This window comes from Schistocerca piceifrons, chromosome 1 (assembly GCF_021461385.2).
Source record: "Schistocerca piceifrons isolate TAMUIC-IGC-003096 chromosome 1, iqSchPice1.1, whole genome shotgun sequence".
NCBI lineage: Eukaryota > Metazoa > Arthropoda > Insecta > Orthoptera > Acrididae > Schistocerca > Schistocerca piceifrons.
The window spans coordinates 804,923,689-804,947,908 of NC_060138.1; the positions used below are offsets into that span (position 1 = coordinate 804,923,689).

Here is a 24,220-nt window from a genome sequence, read left to right on the forward strand (position 1 = left end):
TCAGTGTTCTTATGAAATGTATCAAACTTAATTCCAAAATTATTTATTTGTCTGCAGTGGCCATTACAACTCACAATTGCACAGCAAACCATTATTTTTCACTGAAAACAAATTAAACCATATAGTCTCAGAACCAGTGGAATACACCGAAAACTGTAGGCTATATTGGGAAGGGGACGGGTGCATACGGAGTGGTAACAGGGACGGTTGGAAAGTAAGCGTCGCAGCTTGCTACTGCCCAAACACCCCGTGATCTCTACCATGTATTTATTCTAATAACAGTGGGTGTAGTACACACACACCGTCGCAAACGTCCAGTTGTTCAGTGGCTCAACAGTATTAAGCCTCTTTCACAACAGAGACACTTTGTCTCAATCGACTGCTTATGGCAAGTGAATACGGTGCAGCGTCCAGGGTGTTTTTTCTTGTACCGAGTCTCCCATGTCAAGAATTATAGTGTTTGTTTACACGTATAGCTAGGCACCTGGAGGATGAAAGTGAGGTTCTAAAAATTTACCCGAAATAACTGAAGCAAACCACGGAAAATATAATTCAGGTTGGCAAAAAATGGATTGGAGTCTCCATAGTCCAAAATACAATTCAGTGTGTTAATAAGAGCATAAGTTAGTTCAGTTTATCCCCAGTGTATAATTTTGTTTTGTTCATACATTTTTGCAGAGTAGTTGTTTATAATATAAAAAGTTAGTACTGCACTGTTTTTTACACGAATCTCTGTACAACTACACTATCCAGCAAGTGTTAATTTTTCTGTTTCTGAAAAGTAGCGTCATTCCAGTTTCTCTTTCGGCTTATTTTTAGACGGCTGATCACATTTATCTTTATATTAGGACATTTACGCAGTACTGACTACATAACGTCGTTTGTTACCAGATGTGTTGCTTCTTTCTTGGGGTGATCGCGCCCTACAGCAAATACCGATACGCAGTCAGAGAAAGCATTATTTCATGTTTTAATTTTGACAGTGCTAATAATATTGTCTACTTGCCATAAGAAACTTGCACCACAGCAAACATATGACATAACTCTTAATAACCTTCTGAAAAGTAATCGGTCCGAAACTCCTAACTACACTATTTTTAATAAAAATAATAATAACTGTGAATAGTTGCTGTTTTGCTCTTTATAATGATCTACTACCATTATAAACGCTTTATTATACAATTACACACTACAAATGACTTTCTTTAATGATATTACACTTGTACTTTAAACATAAGGAATTAGATGTTATCATTTAAATATTTTATGATTTCTCTCCTCATCTCTACTCTGGTCGGCCTCTAGGGTTATCCACAATACTGCGCATTCTCCCATATTGCCCTCCCAGTACCCACTGAATATGCTCACATTTCCACGTGTGACATAGATGAACAGTAGATATACATCGCAGAGTCTAGGTGCTTATATAAGTTTGTTTTCCAGGCGAACAGATGATAACTTAGAAATCCCATCAGGCATTCCTTTTCCATCTCTTTCAGAAGGCCTCCATAAGTCACAATTTATTCGCTCACATATTATAAGTATCGAGAGTTAACGACTGCCTCTGTGGCAAGAGCGACAGTGAGCTGTTTCTCTGCAGTATATTACCAGCCCACTACTACCCAGAGGCAACGTGTATCTGTTGCAATACTTCCATACTGCGCTCAGAGCGATATATTTCTAAGAAGCGTTCCCCTTCTGCACGAACACTATTCCATATCACAATGAAGAATTTTAAGTGACGGATCAGTACTTGAAGTATAGTTCAGGAAAGTGATAGAAACTTACCTGATTGCTGGCCTGGTCTCATTTCTCGCTTCTCTCTTGTACAGTGATCGTTCTACATGCGTGAATAGCTTTCCTTCGTCGACTTTACTCCCTGAGTGTAGGAGCTGACGAAGATTTCTCTCAGCCAATGTGCAGACAAGTTTTGGCACCATTCCATATATTTCTGAACGGAGAAGGAGCTTTCACCACAGTTAAAGACACGTCATTACTCATATTACGGTATGTTGGAAGTACGAAACAAACCATTCCAGATTTGCAGAACATTTAAAACACCATAACCATCATCCTACAAACATTGAGCAAGAAATGAAAATAATTAGAATAAGCAACCATGACAAACATCTTATACAAACGCAAGAAAACTTCCACATCCAAAAAGCCATAACTGAAAACAAACATGTGATAAATGAGCAAACACACATCAGCACAGGCTCCCTACTACACTTAATAAAGGAAATGATAACATAAAACAAAAAAACTCTTCCCCCTTCACCTTCTGGACACACACACACACACACACACACACACACACACACACACACACACACACACATACACATACAAAAACGCAAACACAAAAGCATACACGAACAGATCACAGATACTTCAATAATTACACTCGAAAGTTTGGCAATAACATTCGATCTTTGGCAAAAACGTTTGACAGTCGGCAACAGAAACCCAAACATTGCATTAAAACAAGCGTTCAGTTCATAGTGCTGTGGAATGTGGGAAAAAACCGCAAATTGGCATTCATAAGAAGAAGAACAACTCCAAAAATGCAATAGGAGCGTAATATGTAGGAAATTGTCCACGCAACCTGTAAGTACAGTTCAAAACATTACAATTTAATAGGAAATACCAACTACCAGAACTATTTATAACCTATAGGTACAGTGGGCCAACTGTAAATTAAATAGCAAACATACGTACATATTCCAGGCCACTGTGATGCCTTGCAGAAAATAAAGGCGAAACGCGTATGGCACTAAAATTGTGTTTTATTCAATTGCTGTCAGACGGTCCATAAGCAAAAACTATCAATATATCGTAATATTACACGCAACTGAGGAAGACAGGACTACAAAAGTTGAAGACGTTATCACTCATTTGCACATCACAATTTAACCCCTCCAGAGACTGTACAAGGTGGTCAGGAACAGTCAGAAAAGCGTGTAAGGGTGTTGCAGGGTAGGTTGTGCTGAGAAACAAATGTTAAGAAAATATTCGATACGTCACACCACATTCGAGTCAATTAGCATTGAAGTTAGCCAATCAGGCCGTTGTGCGCGCAAATTCAAGGGGTCCGCCAGAGACGATGTTGCCAAATGTGTTCTTCGTTTCGTTTCCTGAAACCTGATCGAACCTGAGTCAACGGCTGACCAGCCTCGTGCGCTATCATTTATGCATTGAGAACAGCTGACACTAATTGTACCTGGTGGGCAGCTTGAATCTGTGCACGCAACGGCCTAATTGGTTAATTTCAATGCTAATTGACTCGTAAACGGCGCAACGTATCGAATTTTTTTTCTTAACATTAATATCTCAGCACAACCTATCCTGGAACACCCTTACAGGCTTTTCAGACTCTTCCTGACTACATTGTATATTCTAAACAATTGTACTGGAGAACTACAAACACAAAGAAGTATAAGCAAATCACTAAAATGTAATGTCTCTCTGACATCGAAGTTTTCGAAGGTGTTCTTTAAGTTTTGGAAACAGACGAAAATCGGATGGGACCAAGTCGGGACTGTATGGAGGATGATCGATGACAGTGAACCCAAGGCGTTAGATTCTTGCAGATGCCATAGCACTCGTGTGTTGTATGGCGTTGTCATGTGAGGCCTCTAGCCGCTAAAAAAATGGCTCTGAGCACTATGGGACTTAACATCTGAGTTCATCAGTCCCCTAGAACTTAGCACTGCTTAAAACTAACTAATCTAAGGACATCAAACACATCCATCCCCGAGGCAGGATTCGAACCTGCGACCGCAGCAGTCGCGCGGTTCCAGACTGAAGCGCCTAGAACCGCTCGTCCACACCGGCCGGCTCTAGCGGCTAAGGGCTGCAAATATGTAGAAATGAAGAATAAAGATGTAGAATGCTGATATCGTTTGTTTTTAAAAATCTATAAGAGTTTTCACGTAAGAAATTAGGAGGCTCTACTTTTCAGCACGCCCTCGTATAATGTGCTCTTGTACCCTTTAGATCGTAATATTATGTCATGAAACGAGAAATCTAAACACTGCTTACGATGAGGCACTGATAACGCTTGCTAATTTCACCATAGGATTTACACAGGTTGATACGCACAGTTCTGTAGACTTCATACTTGTTGCCATCCACACGTTCTCGCTTCCCGCGCCAGGGTTCCAGGGTTCGATTCCCGGCGGGATCAGGGATTTTCTCTCCCTCGCGATGACTGGGTGTTGTGTGCTGTCCTTAGGCTAGTTAGGTTTAAGTAGTTCTAAGTTCTAGGGGACTGATGACCATAGATGTTAAGTCCCATGTGCTCAGAGCCATTTGAACCAATGCACACGTAATGCTATGCTTTATCATCCCACGTAACATTCATTCCATTATGTCACAGCTTAATGATGTTTTTCTTCATGAAGAAAACTTGTGTTCATATTTTCAGTGTTGTGCTAGTGATGATTCGAAAGACTGGGAACATTCGCTTTAAAACCAGCAAAGTGATCACTCGTGTAGAATAACATCTACAAACCTTGCCACTGATGATGTCTTTCAAAACATAAAGGCGAAACCAGTTTTCATGATAAAACTGATTTTTTTCAGGTGCACATAGACGAACCCAAGGTGACAATCATCAACAGACGACAAAAGTACGTTTCTCCCGAGCAAGCAATGTTGTTTTACAAGGTGGGGCCTTGATAAAGTGATACGTAAAAGCATCAGTTACCTTTGTTATTGTTTGTCCTGCCTGCGAAGTCTCGTGCACGAACATACAGCACAACTAATCACTCAACAGTGTAACAATATCCACTCACATCAGCCATCGTTTCACAACTGAAACAATGCAATACCGAAACAAAACAATACGATACTGACAACAACATTTTTTGTCAGCTTCAACAATTATTTATTTCCCCAACCGTACAAAATCCGGAAAGGTTCAGGGACATCCTGTTCTTTGGCTTCCAGAATATATACACTCATCAACAAAAGTGTTGCATCACTCCAGTATGTCATGCAGGTGCATTGCTATTGTGACTATTACTCTACCGAGCGGAAAGTCCCCTTGAACTTGTTTGTAAACATACACACAATTACCACGGGCGTTACCAACAGGTTGAAAGCTGCACTCGAATGGATTGCAGCATTTTAGTTGAAAGTAAAGTACCAGTAGGTGTAACGCGCCGACTGGCGGTACCCAAGATCGAACTTACGACAATGGATCGTACTGTTCCAACGCCGCTATACCGTTAATGTATGGCTTCTTGCCGCGCAAAATACTTGGGCGAACCAATCGACCACTACAGCTTTAATTAGATACAGTTCTTAATTTCTCAGTCGATGTTATGACTGCGGATCGCTATCTTATTTTAGAAGATTCCAGTCGTAATGGAGGGCCTGGCGACTACTCGAAGTCGAGCTCGTACCGTAACCGCACTCTCAAGGAACAAATTGAAGACAGATTACCCTCAGTATAATTACTACTTCGGCAACCTCAACCACTGACTACGCAGCCGGCTCGAATATCGAATAATGAAAGCACCGTTACTTTACACAACGTCGAGATCGAACAATGACACGATTACGTTACGAATAGACACATCCAAACATTCTAATGACAATGATCACCAGTATCAAGCAGTAATTACGAGATAGGCCAATTTAGATAACAGCTCTCGTTATCTAAGTTACTGGTCGAACCCAAGCATCAAATCTCTTTAAATACAGTACCTGTTTATATTATGCCGAGATAAATGCCCCATCTAGATTGCAATTGTTCTCTCACACAACGAAATTCTCACAACGCAGTACATAATCTCTGGAATAGACTCGTAACAAAATTCCTATTCCATGTACCGTCGCGTTAAGAGCAGTTTGTATTAAGACGTTTCCACCAATATCGATAAGAATTGAAATAGTTTATGCTACCACTAAATCTCTTTCCACTTAGCCCAGCGTTGCTATGTAAATAACACGACGTCACATACTTCACTGATTTATTAACCTTTGTCCTTGGTGTAATCGTTGACCTTCCCGTAATACACTCCTGGAAATTGAAATAAGAACACCGTGAATTCATTGTCCCAGGAAGGCGAAACTTTATTGACACATTCCTGGGGTCAGATACATCACATGATCACACTGACAGAACCACAGGCACATAGACACAGGCAACAGAGCATGCACAATGTCGGCACTAGTACAGTGTATATCCACCTTTCGCAGCAATGCAGGCTGCTATTCTCCCATGGAGACGATCGTAGAGATGCTGGATGTAGTCCTGTGGAACGGCTTGCCGTGCCATTTCCACCTGGCGCCTCAGTTGGACCAGCGTTCGTGCTGGACGTGCAGACCGCGTGAGACGACGCTTCATCCAGTCCCAAACATGCCCAATGGGGGACAGATCCGGAGATCTTGCTGGCCAGGGTAGTTGACTTACACCTTCTAGAGCACGTTGGGTGGCACGGGATACATGCGGACGTGCATTGTCCTGTTGGAACAGCAAGTTCCCTTGCCGGTCTAGGAATGGTAGAACGATGGGTTCGATGACGGTTTGGATGTACCGTGCACTATTCAGTGTCCCCTCGACGATCACCAGTGGTGTACGGCCATGTAAGAGATCGCTCCCCACACCATGATGCCGGGTGTTGGCCCTGTGTGCGTCGGTCGTATGCAGTCCTGATTGTGGCGCTCACCTGCACGGCGCCAAACACGCATACGACCATCATTGGCACCAAGGCAGAAGCGACTCTCATCGCTGAAGACGACACGTCTCCATTCGTCCCTCCATTCACGCCAGTCGCGACACCACTGGAGGCGGGCTGCACGATGTTGGGGCGTGAGCGGAAGACGGCCTAACGGTGTGCGGGACCGTAGCCCAGCTTCATGGAGACGGTTGCGAATGGTCCTCGCCGATACCCCAGGAGCAACAGTGTCCCTAATTTGCTGGGAAGTGGCGGTGCGGTCCCCTACGGCGCTGCGTAGGATCCTACGGTCTTGGCGTGCATCCGTGCGTCGCTGCGGTCCGGTCCCAGGTCGACGGGCACGTGCACCTTCCGCCGACCACTGACGACAACATCGATGTACTGTGGAGACCTCACGCCCCACATGTTGAGCAATTCGGCGGTACGTCCACCCGGCCTCCCGCATGCCCACTATACGCCCTCGCTCAAAGTCCGTCAACTGCACATACGGTTCACGTCCACGCTGTCGTGGCATGCTACCAGTGTTAAAGACTGCGATGGAGCTCCGTATGCCACGGCAAACTGGCTGACACTGACGGCGGCGGTGCACAAATGCTGCGCAGCTAGCGCCATTCGACGGCCAACACCGCGGTTCCTGGTGTGTCCGCTGTGCCGTGCGTGTGATCATTGCTTGTACAGCCCTCTCGCAGTGTCCGGAGCAAGTATGGTGGGTCTGACACACCGGCGTCAATGTGTTCTTTTTTCCATTTCCAGGAGTGTAAATTACGACAACTTCAATTCTGCTTGCATTCACTTAGACACTCTTTCCATCAATGAAATCGTTTTAACTTTTTAGAATATCTACCCTCTTTACGTTTATCGTGGTTCCACTCAATCAATGAACTTTTGATTAGGCAAACGTACAAATACCAGCGTATACTTGTGTCCTGCAACGCGGTATTAAGATCTCGGGAATTCACCCTTTTCTTTTCTCGTAAAATATATATACACACCCCAGATACTAATTAAATACACGTAAGGTTTATGTTAACCCAAGAAAACTTGAATTTATTTTGTTTAGGTATTTCTATATAATTTCATTCACGTAAGTTAACGAGTGCCATCAAAGACTACACCCAACAACACAGAAATTCAGTAACAAAAAAATTAAACAAAAACCGTAAGTGCCACCGCCACTTTAAATCTAACCGTAAGTGACAATTTAAAACAATTCTGAACCTCTTCAGGCGTTGACAATACGCGACCCGCTAAGTTCCCTACTTGAATTCGGCCACTCGTCACTTTGCCTAATCAAGTTTTTGTTTAGCTGCGTGCTGCTTGTAAAATGGTTCCTTTATTTTATCGTCCCTTATCCACTCAACTACTGTTGCACTCTATCACAGTATAGTGAAACAGTTCGTATTTATTCGAGGCAGTTCACGGTCCGCTGTAAGATAGTGCTATTTAAACAACAACTACGAACGTGTGTTCGAGGCTTTCCCTTCTCGACACACACACACACACACACACACACACACACACACACACACACACACACCAACCACTACCAAACCACTTCAACAAAACAGCTAACGACCCAATTACCTCTGGGCGAGCCGCGACCACTAATCGTACAACACGGACAGGATATCGGTTCCACCGATTCCCAAAAACTCAGCACCTACAAATCTACTTCTCTCTCTAACCAGGCTCACGCTGGATTTACCACAGCTAACTTTACGACCGAAATTGTCCACAAGACGACAATCAATTGATAGCTCGTGCACCTAAATTCGCCAAAACCAGTGTATCACCAGCGACTATTCAGCAAATCCCACAGAATCTCTGTATATTACGTTGCTCAGCGTTGGGAGGAAACACAGCCACGTATATGAACAGGGGCCTAGCAAAATAGCCACGTTGCCTCCGTGAACTGCAACAAATTAAAATACTGTTTCTACAAATCAAAACTCCTTTCCCTCTCGCAAGCCTTAACCGCCAGCTGCGGTGCCTCACTACACCACGCAGTGGGTCGCTCTACTATCGGACCTAGACGCACACCGATGTATCCACTTAGTCGCTGAGAGGTCTACATGGGAACTAACTCTTTATGTCATACCATAAGAAGCATTTAAAACGAACAAACACGCAGCCCCCGCCACGCCAACGTTTGACAATTAATTAATTAATCGTTGCTGCTGTCGGTTCTCTACGACAGCGGCTGGCTACTGCGCATCGCTCAAGCAGCATCTCTGGGCCCAGCCGAAGGCGAGTTGTCGCATCGCTGACGTCGCGCGCGCTCACCACCTGTTTTTTCGTCGTCGTTCGCGGCTCATCCACAACATATTTTTTTCTTAATACATCGTACACGTATACTTACAGTAACCACCAGGGGTTATTACTAAGTTATCGTGTAGGATGCTCAGCACTAGTAAGGGCGAACGTAGCCCGTGCGTTTTGACACAGCACATAGGAACACATTAGAGGCGTCCGTGGAACAATAGAGTTAACACCCATAGTGTTACGAAAGATATTCGCGACCAATAATCGGTACCGCATCACCACATGACGTGCAAACGTACAGAGTGACAATTATTGAACTATATGAAATGAAATGTAAATTAGTTACAAGCTACAGGGTGCACACACTTTATTCAACATGTAAACGGCACTACAAATACTCTGATTTAGGTCATGACATGTTCGATATACCTGCCATCATTGGCGATTTTGTGGTGCAGACGAAGAGCGAAATTCTGCATGACCAGCTGAAGTGTCGGAGCATCGATGCTGTCGATGACCTCATGAATGGCCGTTTTCAGCTCAGCATTGGTTTTGGGGTTATTGCTTTACACCTTGTATTTAATATAACCCCACAAAAAGGAGTCGTACGTGTTCAGATCGGGAGAATATAACGGCCAATCGAGGCCCATGGCATGGCCTCTGGGTACCCCAGAGCCAGAATGCGGTCCCCAAAGTGCTCCTCCAGTACATCAAACACTCTCCTGCTTCAATGGTGCTGAGCTCTGTCTTGCATGAACCACATCTTGTCGACATCAGGATCACTTTTGATAATGGGGATGAAATCATCTTCCAAAACCTTCACGTACCTTTCGTTAGTCACCGTGCCATGAAGGAATATCGCGTCGATTATTCCGTGACTGGACATTGCACACCACACAGTCACCCGTTGAGGGTGAAGAGACTTTCCGATCGCGAAATGCGGATTCTCAGTCTCCCAAATGCGCCAGTTTTGCTTATTGACGAACCCATCCAAATGAAAGTGAGCTTCGTCGCTAAACCAAACCATATTCACATCAACTATTCTCATCATGTCCCGTGGTCAACCGTTCAGTTTGAACGTCCTAACGCAAACCGTTCTGAAGTTCTGACGATTTTATTTCATACATTTCAATAGTTGTCTCCATGTGTGTCAGCGATGGAGGTTGCTCGATGGGCTATAATCTTGCGGAACGAATACCCCAGGATTGGATTTGGGCGTTGTTACAGACGAACCTTGGGTTTTATTGCACCCTGCTATAATCGCAGACAACGACTTTGGTGACAACGCGGTAATACCCAGTGCCTCGAACTCAGTGTGTGCCATATGTGCGACAAGGTGGTGGTGGAGCGATGTTCTGCGGTGGCTGTACCTAGAGTCACTATACACTTTTCTTTGTTGTCGTAGTTGTCGGGAGCGGTCTCACTTCTCTACGGTACAGGGAAGAGAATCTGCAGCAAATAGTTGGAATACATCGCCAACATTTTGGTGACAAATTCATCGTGATGGATTATAGCTCGCATGGTCATTGTACTGTTCTCGTGAACACGTTCCTTCAGCAAACTATATCACCAGAACAGAGTTGCCTGCTTGTTCCGCGGACATGAACCCAATAAAATGTGTGGGATCGATTGAAACGAGCTGTTTTTGGACGACATCAAAGATCACGTACTCTGCACGACTTAGACAGAATCGCCATTGAATAGCGAGACAGTTTGGACCAGAGTTGACTTGGTGATCTCGTCGATGGTATGCCACAACAACTGGAAGCCCACATCCGAGCAAGGGGACTTTCCACTACATACAGACATTTCTAAGGACTGCTGCTGTGAATGCCCTCCTCCCTCCTACACCCTTGTAGGAAACAGACGATTTTGGCATTGCACAAATGTTTTTTTTTTTTTTAATTTGGTGATTTAGCTATATTGAAAATGAAGATAAACGCATGCTACAAAACCAATTTTTTATTTCCTGTGCCATGCAGTTCGAAAAGGGTAATACAAAACTTTTGTTGATGTGTGTGTGTAAATGTGGAAAAGGGTGATACAAAACTTTTGTTGACGTGTGTATATAAATGTAGACTACCTGTGGCCACAGTACACCTGTCAGAGTTATTCAGGGCAGTTTCACTGTTCTACGGTGCAAAGACAAGGATCTGCTGCCAATAGTGGGAATTAGAATTATATTAATACCTTCGACTGCTAATGGGCGTTGATATATATCAACGGCAACAAGTGAAAATGTGTACCTCGACCGGGACTCGAACCCAGGATCTCCTGCTTACGTGGCAGACGCTCTATCCATCTGAGCCACCGAGGCCACAGAGGATAGCGTGACTGCAGGGACTATCTCGCGCACGCCTCCCGCGAGACCCACATTCTCACTTTGTATGTCTACACACTACATTCGTAGTGTACCACCCCCAACGCACTCACTGCTCGTGGAAGACATTCTTACCAAGTCCCGTAAGAGTTCGGGGAATATGTGTGCATCCGCACAGAAGAAGAAGGTCATGGCCGGTGTTGCCGGAACTATATACTTATATGGATATGGTGTCTGTTCTTTCATCCATATAAGTGAATAGTGGGAATGTATCGCCAACATTTTGGTGACAAATTCATCACGATGGATGATTGTTCGCGTGCTCATTGTGCTTTTCTCGTGAACACGTTCCCCCAGCATGATTAGATCACCAGAACGAAGTGGCCTGCCTGTACCACGGACATGAACCCAATCGAATGTGTGGGATCGATTGAAATTAACTGTTTTTGCGCGTCAGCAACGTGCATGTACTCTGCACAACTTACAAAGCATCGCCGTTGAAGAGCGAGACAGTTCGGACCGGAGTTGGCTTGGTGATCTCAGCGATGGTATGCCACTACAGATTGAAGCCCAAATCCGAGTCAGGGGACTTTCCACCACACAGTGACATCAGGACTGCTGTGAACATACCTCACCTCTCCCCCCCCCCCCCCCCACCTTTTAGGAAACAGACGATTTTCGCATTACGCAGATGTTTATTTCTTTGATTTGGTTTTTTGGATATATTTCAGATGAGTAGTGAGCCAATTTTAATTTTTGATGCCACGAATTTTGAAATGAAGGGGTGGTTCAAAACTTTTGCTTATGTGTGTATATAAATATAGATGTGGGTGTAGAAAGCTTTCAGTGCAGTGTCGCAAAACTTTGCCCTCGAAGTACGTACTCTACTATCTGTGCGAGACATTTAATTGCCTCGTGTGTTGTTCTAGCAGCAGGAATCGCAGCAGCAGGAGGAGGAGGAGGAGGAGGAGGAGAAGGAGGAGAAAGATCTGCAGAAGCCGCAGCAGCGACACGAAGACGACGCCGATATCGACGCCGTCCCGGCAGCCGAGGACGACGAAGCGAAGAGGGCCGAGGAGCCGACGGCCCGGGCGCCGCCGACGCTGACGCTGACGGGTCCGCAGGAGTCGGTGGAGACGCAGCAGTCGGCGGACGAGCGCCAGTGGGCCATGGAGGTGGAGGACGAGGAGCAGCCGCTGCCGCAGCCGGAGCCGCCGCAGCCGCCCAAGAGGAAGCGGCGCAGCAGGAGGGACCTCTCTGACATCCCGCCAGGCGGCGCGCGCTACGCTAACCAGGACTTCGACGCCGGAGACGCCTCTCCCGCCCGGTACGGCAGCGAGGACTTCGCAGCGCAGCCCAGGTACGCCAATGAGAACTTCGCAGCCGAGTCCGCTGACAGGTTACACAGGGATGTCTCCGCAACGGAGGGCGACCGCTACGCCAACGGGAGCTTCACGGAGGCGCACGACCGCTACCGGCTCAATGAAGTGCCGACTATACGCCGCTACACCACCGAGGATGTCAGCGACTTTAAGGTAGAAGAGGAGATCCGGTACGCGGAGGATGCCGAGGAGAAGGTCGAGGGTCGCTACGTCAACGGCGACGCCCTCCACGACGACTACAGGAGGCACTCTGTGGACGCTAGGCTGCCCGTCGTGAACGGCCACTACACCAAAGAAGACTGGTTGGAAAGCGTCCAGTCCAACAAGCACGAGGTAAAGCTCTTCTGTTTTGGAAACACCTTTTCTGTCGTACGTGGTGTCCATACGGTCCCAGTATCATTAAAAAAATCTATTAGAAGTATTGGAAATAGCGTACCGTGGTTTGTTGTAGAAATGTTCAGCATCTCTCAAAACTATTTTTTCTGTTCTGCCAGAATTTGAATGTGTGCTCTACTCGACGATAGTAGGACGTCAAAGCGATACTCGAATTCTGCCAGTGTACGATCAGCACTGCAGCATCAACAGTTCTGATGTTTCATTCATTCCTGCAAGAACGGTAGTAGTTTCTTAGCGGGTGCTGTGTCCCCGCGATCCTTGACTAAACCCCACAGAAATGGTATGACATCGGTGGAGGATGCGGACCATGCGATGGGACCATCATGACCCATCCACCTCTCAGGAACTGTCTCATTCAGTGCTTCCCACATGACGAATTGACTTCTGGGGGCTGCGTTGAAATGCAACTTGCTTTCTGTCAACAGGTGCTTGAGACAGAGGGGGACATCCTCTTCGAAGAAGGTCTGTGACGCTGCCTGTCCCTTCAATGTCTTTGAACCACTTCGTATGCTTGTTTTTGCCGGTGGTGCCCTCTCATAATGACGTCATAATCCCGCAGTACCGTTGTCACAGATCTGCATTCTGCATACCTGATAACACATTGCGCCTTCTCCTGTCCGAAAGAACAGACACCTTATCCATATAAGTATATAGTCTGGCAATACCGGCCATGACCTTCTTCTGTGCTGATGCACACAATTCCCCGAACTCTTACGGGACTGGAAGAATGTCTTCCACGAGTAATGAGTGTGTTGGGGTGGGACACTGCGAATGTAGTGTGTGGACATACAAGGTGAGAATGTCGGTCTCGCGGGAGGCATGCGCGAGATAGTCCCTGCAGTCGCACTATCCTCTGTGCCCTCGGTGGCTCAGATGGATAGAGCGTCTGCCATGTAAGCATGAGATCCCGAGTTCGAGTCTCGGTCGGGGCACACATTTTCACCTGCCCACGTTGATATATATCAACGCCCGTCAACAGCTGAAGGTATTAATATAATTATAATTTCATTCTAGACAGCTGCAGGTCATCAATCCTTATGAGCATAATTAAAAATACGTTTGCCCTCGATTCTGATGAGAACAATCCTACCACGGAGCTGTTCACAATAACACACTCTCTGCCCTATCTTCCTATTCATAACGAATCTTGCTCCCGTTATACCATTTTCTGCTGCTGTTGACAATACTCTATTCTCGTCTGACCGGAAGTCCTTGTCTTCTTTCCATTTCATTTTCTAGATTGAGACTTTGCATTTCTCTTTTCAGATTTTCTTGCTTCTCTACCACGTTCAAGCTATTGACATTCCACATCCCAACTTCTAGGACGTTATCCTTACGCTGGTTATTTAATGTTTTTCTCATGATCACCTCTTCCTTGGCAGACCCCTCCCGGAGATCCGAATGGGATACGATTCCGGAATCTTTAGCCAATGGAGAGATCATCATGACACTTTTTCAATTACAGGCCACATGTCCTTTGGATACACGTTATGTGCCGTTAATGCAATGTTTTCCATTTCCTTCTGCATCCTCATGCCGTTGATCATTGCTGATTCTTCCGCTTTTTGGGCAATTTCCCACCCAAAGGGCAAGAGAGTGCCCTGAACCTCTGTCCGCTCCGTCGCCCTCTCTGACAAGGCCGTTGGCAGAATGAGGGTGACGTCTTATACCGGAAGTCTTCGGCGGGAAGTCTTCGGCCACCAATGCTGATTATTATTCAAAATATAAGCGGTGACGGGGTTAGAACCTGGGACCGACAACGTTTTGATTACTAATAAAAGACGCTAACTTTTTTCTTTAAGATCATTTGTCTGTTTGTTTAGGATTAGACTATTATAAAATGGAATTTCTTGAAGGAATGTGGAACCTTGAAATGCCCACAACTCCACAATTTGTAGCGAATTAAGGTTTCAAATATTACCTGCAGAGGTCTAAACAAAAAGAAAAAATTACAACTGACTCCAGTTAGAGTCGAACGCTCGTCCTTTACGTTCGTAAACCGTCAGCCTACCCACTCAGCCATTTTCTTTATTTTAATTTTTTTTCCTATTATTTTCCCTTTTTATAGGTCGTGAACCTATCTTCTCATGTAACTAAGTTTAATCTCTAAAAATAAAAGAAACAAAAATCAAATCCATCCCTATTTGGCATCGCCACCTTAACTTTACCATTAAAAAAAGGAAATGAACTATCCCTCTCCAGGCATTAATAAACTGAAAGTAGGGTAAATTAGATTTCATGGATGTTTTTTACAAGATTCTAGTGCGAGTCATTTACGAGATATCGTATTTTGAAAAGTTTCCGCATAGTCACTTATTTGTGCCATTCAACCTGCGTAGATGTTATGTTTCCTTACATTGCGCTTGTGTTTCCTTCAGTGCATTGCGACTTGCTAGCCAGTTACCGTGAGACAGTCCAAGCAGCAGGTCGCGAGTGAACAATGGGATTTACCAACGCAGAAAAAGCCGACGTGCTCGTGGTGTATGGAGTGCGTACACTGAAGCGCCGAAGAAACTGGTATAGGCATGCGTATTCAAATACAGAGGCGTTGCCGACCTGTTAGGCAGAATACGACGCTGCGGTCGGAAACGCCTATATAAGACAACAAGTGTCTGGCGCATTCGTTAGATCGGTTACTGCTGTTATAATGGCAGGTTATCAAGATTTAAGTGAGTTTGAACATGGTGTGAACATGGTGTTATAGTCGGCGCTAGAGCGATGGGAAACAGCATCTCTGAGGTAGCGATGAAGTGGGTATTTTCCCGTACGACCAATTCACGAGTGTACCGTGAATTTCAGGAATCTGGTAAAACATCAAATCTCCGACATCGCTGCTGCCGGAAAAAGATCCTGCAACAACGGGACCAACGACGACTGAAGAGAACCGTTCAACATGACAGGACCCTTCCGCAAATCGCTACAGATTTCAGTGCAGTGCCATCAACAAGTGTCAGCTTGCAAACCATTCAACGAAACATCATAGACATGGGCTTTCGGAACCGAAGACCCACTCGTGTACCTTTAATGATTCACGACATAAGGCTTCACGTCTCGCCTGGGCCTGTCAACACCGACATTAGACTCTTGATGACTGAAAACATGGGGGCTGGTCGAACGAGTCTCGTTTCAAATTGTTTCGAGTGGATGAACGTGTACAGATATGGAGACAACCTCATGAATCCATGGACCCTGCATATCAGCAGGGGACTGTACAAGCTGGTGGAGGCTCTTTAATGGTGTGGGGCGTGTGCAATTAGAGTGATATGGGATCCCCGATACGTCTAGATACGACTCTGACAGGTGCCACGTACGTAAGCATCCTGTCTGATCACCTGCATCCATTCATGTCATGTCCACTCTGCATTCCGACAGACTTGGCCAATTGCGGCAGGACAATGCGACACCCCACACATGCAGAATTGCTACAGAGTGGCTCCAGGAACACTCTTCTGAGTTTAAACACTTCCACTGGCCATCAAACTCCTCAGACTCGAACATTATTGAGAATATCTAGGATGTCTTGCAACGTGTTGATGATACGAGACCTCCACCCCCTCGTACTCTTACGGATTTATGGACAGGCCTGCAGGATTCATGCTGGTGCGGTTCTAGGCGCTACAGTCTGGAGCCGAGCGACCGCTACGGTCGCAGGTTCGAATCCTGCCTCGGGCACGGGTGTGTGTGATGTCCTTAGGTTAGTTAGGTTTAAGTAGTTCTAAGTTCTAGGGGACTGATGACCTGATGTATTAGGTCCCATAGTGCTCAGAGCCATTTGAATCATTTTGAACATGATCAGTGGTGAATTGCCTGAGTGGGCTGCTGAGGACAGGGAGTGCGGGTGCTGCAGGCGGCGCTGGCTATGGAGCCGGACTACATCATTCCCGGGGAAGGAGAGGGCGAGCTGGGCCCGCGGCAGCCGCCGGTGGCGCCGCGGAGGCTGCGGCGGCGGGCGGCCGGGTCGTCCCGCGGCACGTCGCTCGCCGACGAGGACGCCACGTCGCGTGGCGCGGAGTCGCTGCCGTCGGAGGCGGAGCACGAGCCGGAGGCGGAGGTGGAAGCCGACCAGGAGGCGGAGGCGGAGGCGGAAGCGGAGGCGGAGGCGGAACCGGGCTACGCGGCCGTGGTGGCGCGGCCGCGCGCACCCAGCCGCCGCACCAAGCCCAAGTCGCCCCGCAGGCGCTCGCTGCCGGTCACGCCGCGCTTCTTCTCGTTGCCCAGGAGGGCCCTCCGGCCGGCGCCGCCGGTGCGCCCCGTCAGGAATTACAGGTCGGTAGCCGTACCGCTGCTGCCATTGGCCAGCAGCTTTGTCTCTTGGCGCTTCTGCCCACACTACCACGTTCTCTCTCTCTCCTTCTTTTTCTACCTGTGGGAAGCCAAGGCGAGTCACTAGTGTGTATAACTTTTCGGAAGTTAGGCAAGAATTGCAGTCACCTCTTTGCCTTGATCCGTGACTTTCAGTATGCCGTGTCTGAAGACCGAATTTGATTTCTTATGACTGGTGTTTTCTAAATCCATGCTGGTTGGCACGGAGGAGGTAATTCTGTTCGAAATACTTACATCTGAGCAAAAAGGCGCAAACTAGACTGCTCGGCAAAAGGAGTGTAGCGCCCAGAAGCAAAAAGAAAACGAAATGAAATTTCAGATTGAGAGAGTGCGTTATATTTTATTACAATGATTACAAAACTGGGTAAATCAACTTTTTTTTTGTGCGGGTAGCTGGAGTCCTCCTGTCGAGTAGACCGACCACCTGCTTCATGTCTTATAAGTTGATATCACTTCGGCGACGTCAGTGTCGTCGAGGATGAAATGATGATGAAGACAACACAACAGCCAGTCTCCGACCGAAGAAAATCCCCGACTTGGTTGGAGCTTGAATCTGGGCGCCTCGCATGGCAGCATGCCACACTGACCACTTTTCTTTATCGCATTTTGTTCGTTGCATCTGTTCGGGGCGGACGTCCCTTGACACCCGTTCAAGTTCATAGTTGATCGGTTCACTCAGTTTTTTATTACCGAACACGCTGAGCTACCGTGCGACGTACCACTCAGCTACGGAAGCGGATTAATGTCATGCGTCACACGGGCCTGGAGCAAGTCTTTCATTGGCCGCCATTTCGGCGACATGCGTGTCCATCAGCTCATGGCACCTGCTTTTCCCCGGAAGGTCACCCATCGAAGTACTAGACGAGCCCAAAGTTAACTTCGGTGATCGGGCGGAAACCGGTGTTCCCAGCGTGAATTTGGTAGTATGAGCTCACTTAAGACATTGCGCCACCTCTGACCTGAATGTATGCACCGATTCGTTTAGGAAGGGTGTCATAAAACAGTTGTGTCCCCTCCCCATGCAAGCTGGCCTACAACTGATGTAACTGATTCTTGGTATCCTGCATACTGGCGCTGGCATTCACCTGACATCCGAGCTGGTTCCGCACATGTTCTATCCAGGACAGATCTGGGAACCTAGCTGGACTGCAACGTCACGCAGTCAGTTCATAGAGGCATGTGCCATGTGTGGACGACCATTGTTCTGTTGAAAAATGGTTCCACAATACTGTCGCGTGAGAGGTGACAAAACAGATTGCAAGCTGTCTTTGACAGACCGTTGTGCCGTCAAGCATCTCTCACTCACAACGAACGTCACGTGAAGTCGTACCTCATGGCTTCCCACGCTATCACCTCTGGAGTAACACCACTGTGTTTCTATAAAACATTCGAAGAAGAGGAGCTCTGCTGAGCTCGGTGTTATACCCGTACACGATAGTCATCCGGGGTAGTGCAGTACTGTAATCGATCTCTCAACACAACCAAATTCATTCACCAGCAGTCTGTGCTTCTTGGTCACGGCACAGCTCCGAACACAGAATTTTGTGTTGTGGTGTTAGCGGCAGGATGCGCATGAGACGGTAGTTCCTTAGCCCGGCTGCTGCTACTCTCCAACCAATAGTATGGGAAGACACAAAATGTTGCAAGGAGTCCATTACTGTTCTCGGATGACAGGTGCAGACGAGTACGAGTTACGATGCGCTTGGTCCACAGCACGACGATCCTCCTTTGCCGTGATCAGATGCTTTCGACTGGAACCTTGACGACGAGCATTGCTGCCCTCATGTTCCCAAGAAGTCCAACATCGGACCACTGGCACTTCTGAATGCCCCACAAATCTATGATTCGACCAGCCGACCGAATGCTGAACTACAATGAGCTCCCCATCCAAATTCTGTCAAGTGTTGGTAACGCTGTCTCACATGACTACATGGCGTCTCTGTGTCCTTCACACTGATTGTTCAGCATCTGCTGCTGTACCTACCGGGACAATTCTAATGCACCCTGGTGACTGCTCTACCTGTTACAGATAATTGTAACGCTAATCGTTTACATATCTGCCAATGGCGTGTACGTGTACGACGTTACACTGACGTCCGACCATATCTTCTGAGTGCTTCACTTTTTTTGTCAACTGTTTTATATATGTATATATACCTAAACACATTAGCGACTTGCCCCGGCTCGACACGGGTAGCTCTAATTGTATCTACGGCCAGACGGCTTGCCTGGCGTAGTGGTTATTATTATATTATATACAAAAACATTCCTCGGCAAGCAGCCTATTTATTAGTAAAAGCCGTATCATAACGCCTGAGTAGTTCTTATGATTAGCCTACACATACGTACAGAAGAACGCGGCATGTGACGTTAATCTTGTAGGCCTATGTATAGATGTACGGATTCTGGTCAAGCTTTGCTGCTCTCTGGAGTTGTGGCGGTTGTTTACTGCTTTTCCCGCCAGATACCGCCTCCTCTGTAGTTGATCAGCTCGTATTTCCCATCATTACTATGAGACGTCACTCCAAACGTCAGTTAAACACAGAACAGATAATAATAAATATACTGCACACTTATCATTACTATAATTATAAATTATGTATACATATCTTCTTCATGAATCAGAAATATTAGTGAGGCTAACTGTTGATCAGCGCGTTGTGTAAAGATTATTAGCAGTTGACTTTGAACATAAATAAGCGTACGTAGGTGAAAAAAATCTGACTACTCAGTCGGCGATCAGTCATTGTAGTCAGTCATATTTTCAAGTATCTAGGAGTTTCTGTTCAGAGTAATTTAAAGTGAACGACCACATAATTTCAGCCGTTGGAAACGAAGATGGCAGAGTCCGATTTTGTAGAATAATCCTAATGAATTGCAATTCAAGCACGCTAGGTCGCTTACAAAATAATCGTTCGACAAACAACTGTTGAATACTTTTTTTTGGCCTGGAACCCTTACTAACCATGGATTAGTGAAAGAAATAGGAAAGATTTCAGGAAAAGCAGCTTGTTATCACGGATAAAGTATTGTGCATCACGGATAACTCTGTCCATTTTTTTCAATTATTTTAACTCTGAGGGTCACACAGAGAGAAAGCCGCTTCTGTATGAGGAACCTCGGCTATGTGGCACACTAAAATGACACATACAGATTGCTGCAAGTTAAACATGAACAGATAAAGAATTCAGAATGTTGAAAGGGTTACGGAATGAACAAACAATCACAAGTTATCTGGCACATCTGAGAGAACAGAACAATTAACTAGAAAAGTTTTCATACTGAAGATACACATTTTAAAAAATCGTGTCACAATAAGAAATCAGTAGACATGGAATATGCTTTCCAACAGCTACAACACGTTGTTGACAGTGATGTGCAATGAAGTGTCTTATCTGAGATGACATACGCAAGGAGCTTTGCTACATCTGCGTCAGCTTCTCTGTAATCACGGAGTATACAAAGTGTGGGGCATTGGTGCCATTTGCCCCCTTCCTGTTCCATTCATGGGTAATACGCAGGATGAAAGATGGATGGTATTATAATTTGTTATTTTTCTAATTACACTGTCGTAATCACGACCTCAGAGGGTGGCTTGCAGTGTATACAGGTAGACGTAGATGTAATGGTTTGGGGCATAAGTTCGTAGCGTTTTCCCATAAATCTAATAGATACAACAGATACACATGGCAGAAACTTTAGTCATCAACAGTATGTTCTCTTTCACTATTTACAATAGTCTGTGAAAGCAGAGGAAACTTTTCGAATCCGTCACTGTAGAAGTTGTTTTGAGGCGATGAACTCGTCGAGCCGTGTTCGGAGCGCATTTTCATCCAGAAAGGAAGTTCCTTCTGTTTGATAGAGGTCTGAAAAAGTGAAAATATGAGAGCGCAAGATCAAGTGAATAAGATGGGTGCGGAATATCTTCCCTACCCAACTCCTGTCTCGTGTTTTTTGTCAGTCTAGCAGAATGCGGGCAGCCGTTATTGTAGAGTAGCATCACTTAATGCAGTCTTCCTGGTTGTTGTTCAACGTTTCAGTTGTTGACAATAAATGTCAGCAGTGGTGATTAGACTCCGGAGAAGCAATTCCTAGTACACCTTAGCGTCACTGTTCCACCAGATTTAGAACATTATCTTTTGTGGATGCATCGAGGTCTTTGTACGGGGAGTTGTTGCTTTGTTTGGCTTCAACTACTTTTTTTCCTTACGTGAGCACAAAGACACAGTTTCTCGTTGTCAGTAACGGTACAGGATAGGGACGGTTGGTGTTGTGCACAGGCTACACTACTGGCCATTAAAATTGCAACACCAAGAAGAAATGCAGATGATAAACGAGTATTCATTGGACAAATATATTATACCAGAACTGACATGTGATTACATTTTCACGCAATTTGGTTGCATAGATCCTGAGAAATCAGTACCCAGAACAACCACCTCTGGCCGTAATAACGGCCTTGATACGCCTGGGCATTGAATCAAACAGAGCTTGGATGGCGTGTACAGGTACAGATGACCATGCAGCTTCAACACAATACCACAGTTCATCAAGAGTAGTGACTGGCGCATTGTGACGAGCCAGTTGCCCGGCCACCATTGACCAGACGTTTTCAATTGGTGCGAGATCTGGAGAATGTGCTGGCCAGGACAGCAGTCGAACATTTTCTGTATCCACAAAGGCCCGTACAGAACCTGCATCATGCGGTCGTGCATTATCCTGCTGAAATGTAGGGGTTCGCAGGGATCGAATGAAGGGTAGAGCCATAGGTCGTAACCCATCTGAAATGTAAAGTCCACTGTTCAAAGTGCCGTCAATGCGACCAAGAGGTGACCGAGACGTGTCACCAATGGCACCCCACACCATCACGCCGGGTGGTACGCCAGTATGGCGATGACGAATACACGCTTCCAACGTGCGTTCACCGCGATGTTGCCAAACACGGATGCGACCATCATGATGCTGTAAACAGAACCTGGATTCACCCGAAAAAATGACGTTTTGCCATTCGTGCACCCAGGTTCGTTGTTGAATACACCATCGCAGGCGCCCTTGTCTGTGATGCAGCGTCAAGGGTAACCGCAGCCATGGTCTCTGAACTGATAGTCCGTGCTGCTGCAAACGTCGTCTAACTGTTCGTGCAGATGGTTGTTGTCTTGCAAACGTCCCCCCATCTGTTGACTCAGGGATCGAGACGTGCCTGCACGATCCGTTACAGCCATGCGGATAAGATGCCTGTCATCTCGACTGCTAGTGATACGAGGCCGTTGGTATCCAGCACGGCGTTCCGTATTACCCTCCTGAACCCACCGATTCCATATTCTGCTAACAGTCATTGGATCTCGACCAACGCGAGCAGCAATGTCGCGATACGATAAACCTAAATCGCGATAGGCTACGATCCGACCTTTATCAAAGTCGGAAACGTGATGGTACGCATTTCTCCTCCTTACACGAGGCAACGCCGGTCAACTGCTGTTTCTGTATGAGAAATCGGTTGGAAGACTCCTCATGTCAGCACGTTGTAGGTGTCGCCAACGGCGCCAACTTTGTGTGAATGCTCTGAAAAGCTAATCATTTGTATATCACAGCATCTTCTTCCTGTCGGTTAAATTTCGCGTCTGTAGCACATCTTCGTGGTGTAGCAATTTTAATGGCCAGTACCGTAATTGATGACGAGCAAACAAAGATGCACATTTGGCCACACGTTGATTTTTATGAATTTGGTTTAGAGAGTGCGAACCCATATGCCGGATTTTGCACATTCCCATTGCATGCAAATGTCGCACGATGGTGGTATGATCACAGTTCATCACATTCGCCACTTCTCGAGTACACTGACGTGGATTATTGTGGACCAACGCGTTTAAACGGTCTTCATCAAACCCTGAAGGTTTCCCTGAACGTAGGGAGTCACTAATGTCAAAAAGATCCTCGTTAAAACGAGAAAACCATTTTCTTACCGTGCTCTGTTCAATGACGTTGTCATACTCCGTGAAAATATTTCTGGCTGCCTTTGCTGCTGTCACCCCTCTACTGAAGTCAAGCAGAAGAATACGTATGTCGGAAGTGTTCCTATTTCTCCACTTGGCACTCCATTTTCTAGCGTCCATAGCAATAGTGAACTACAGATAAAAAATGACAGTCGATAAACAAACCCATAGCAACCGGAATACCAACACGCAAAAAAAACAAAGAAAAAACGCTACGAAGTTATGCACCAACATAATAGCATGGTTATCTAGAGGAACCATTGTCGCCAGACATAATGAGCTCTGTTAAGTGCTGATATGCATCCTGCCTGGTTTTTCGCAGCTGCTGAAAGTGCGTCGCGGTCGATTCACACGGAGTTGTGACTGAAGTGGCCTCTGAAATACTCAGTTGCATGAGACGTGGGAAATTGGAGGCCACAGAAACGCTCTAAACATTTGGTGGTGCTCTTCCATATAATTCAAGACACTTCTTTTTCCAAAATCTCCTATAGAACTGCCGTCATGTCCTATCGAAAGTGAGATCTAAGTTGTATTGACAATAACATTGGAAAACAGGACTTCCACATGAATTATTGGTTGTGAAACACACCACGAAACATATGACGAATGCACAATGCTATCGCTACCGGGTCCCTCTGTAAATGGAAATACAGCTTTTGTTCTCAGACGTTTCTCGCAGAACACGCTTAAAATAATTCATTCTGCGAAACAGAAGACATGGATCGTCGGTGAAGGCTACGCATAATCAATCGGCAGCAGTCTCATGTGGAAACTAGAGATCGAACGTAAGCCTTTTCAGTAGAAGCACCGTCGATAGTATGAGTGCAGACGCCATACATCTGCTTTAGAGCCCAT

General features: G+C 46.0%; 1 protein-coding gene and 2 non-coding genes across 3 annotated transcripts in view; 2 read left to right on the top strand and 1 right to left on the bottom strand.

Annotated features, from left to right (window-relative positions):
• Positions 1-24,220, top strand: part of LOC124775270 (titin) — a 238,429-nt gene that overhangs the window by 157,682 nt on the left and 56,527 nt on the right. Inside the window, exons 5-6 of the mRNA XM_047250110.1 lie at positions 12,201-12,986; positions 16,897-17,315. Coding sequence (XP_047106066.1) covers positions 12,201-12,986; positions 16,897-17,315 — 1,205 coding nt within the window. The remainder of the gene's footprint in view (positions 1-12,200; positions 12,987-16,896; positions 17,316-24,220) is intronic.
• On the bottom strand, positions 11,195-11,268 carry Trnat-cgu. The gene has a single exon. It is a non-coding gene; the product is annotated as a tRNA-Thr (tRNA).
• Positions 13,907-13,981, top strand: Trnat-ugu. Its single transcript has one exon. It is a non-coding gene; the product is annotated as a tRNA-Thr (tRNA).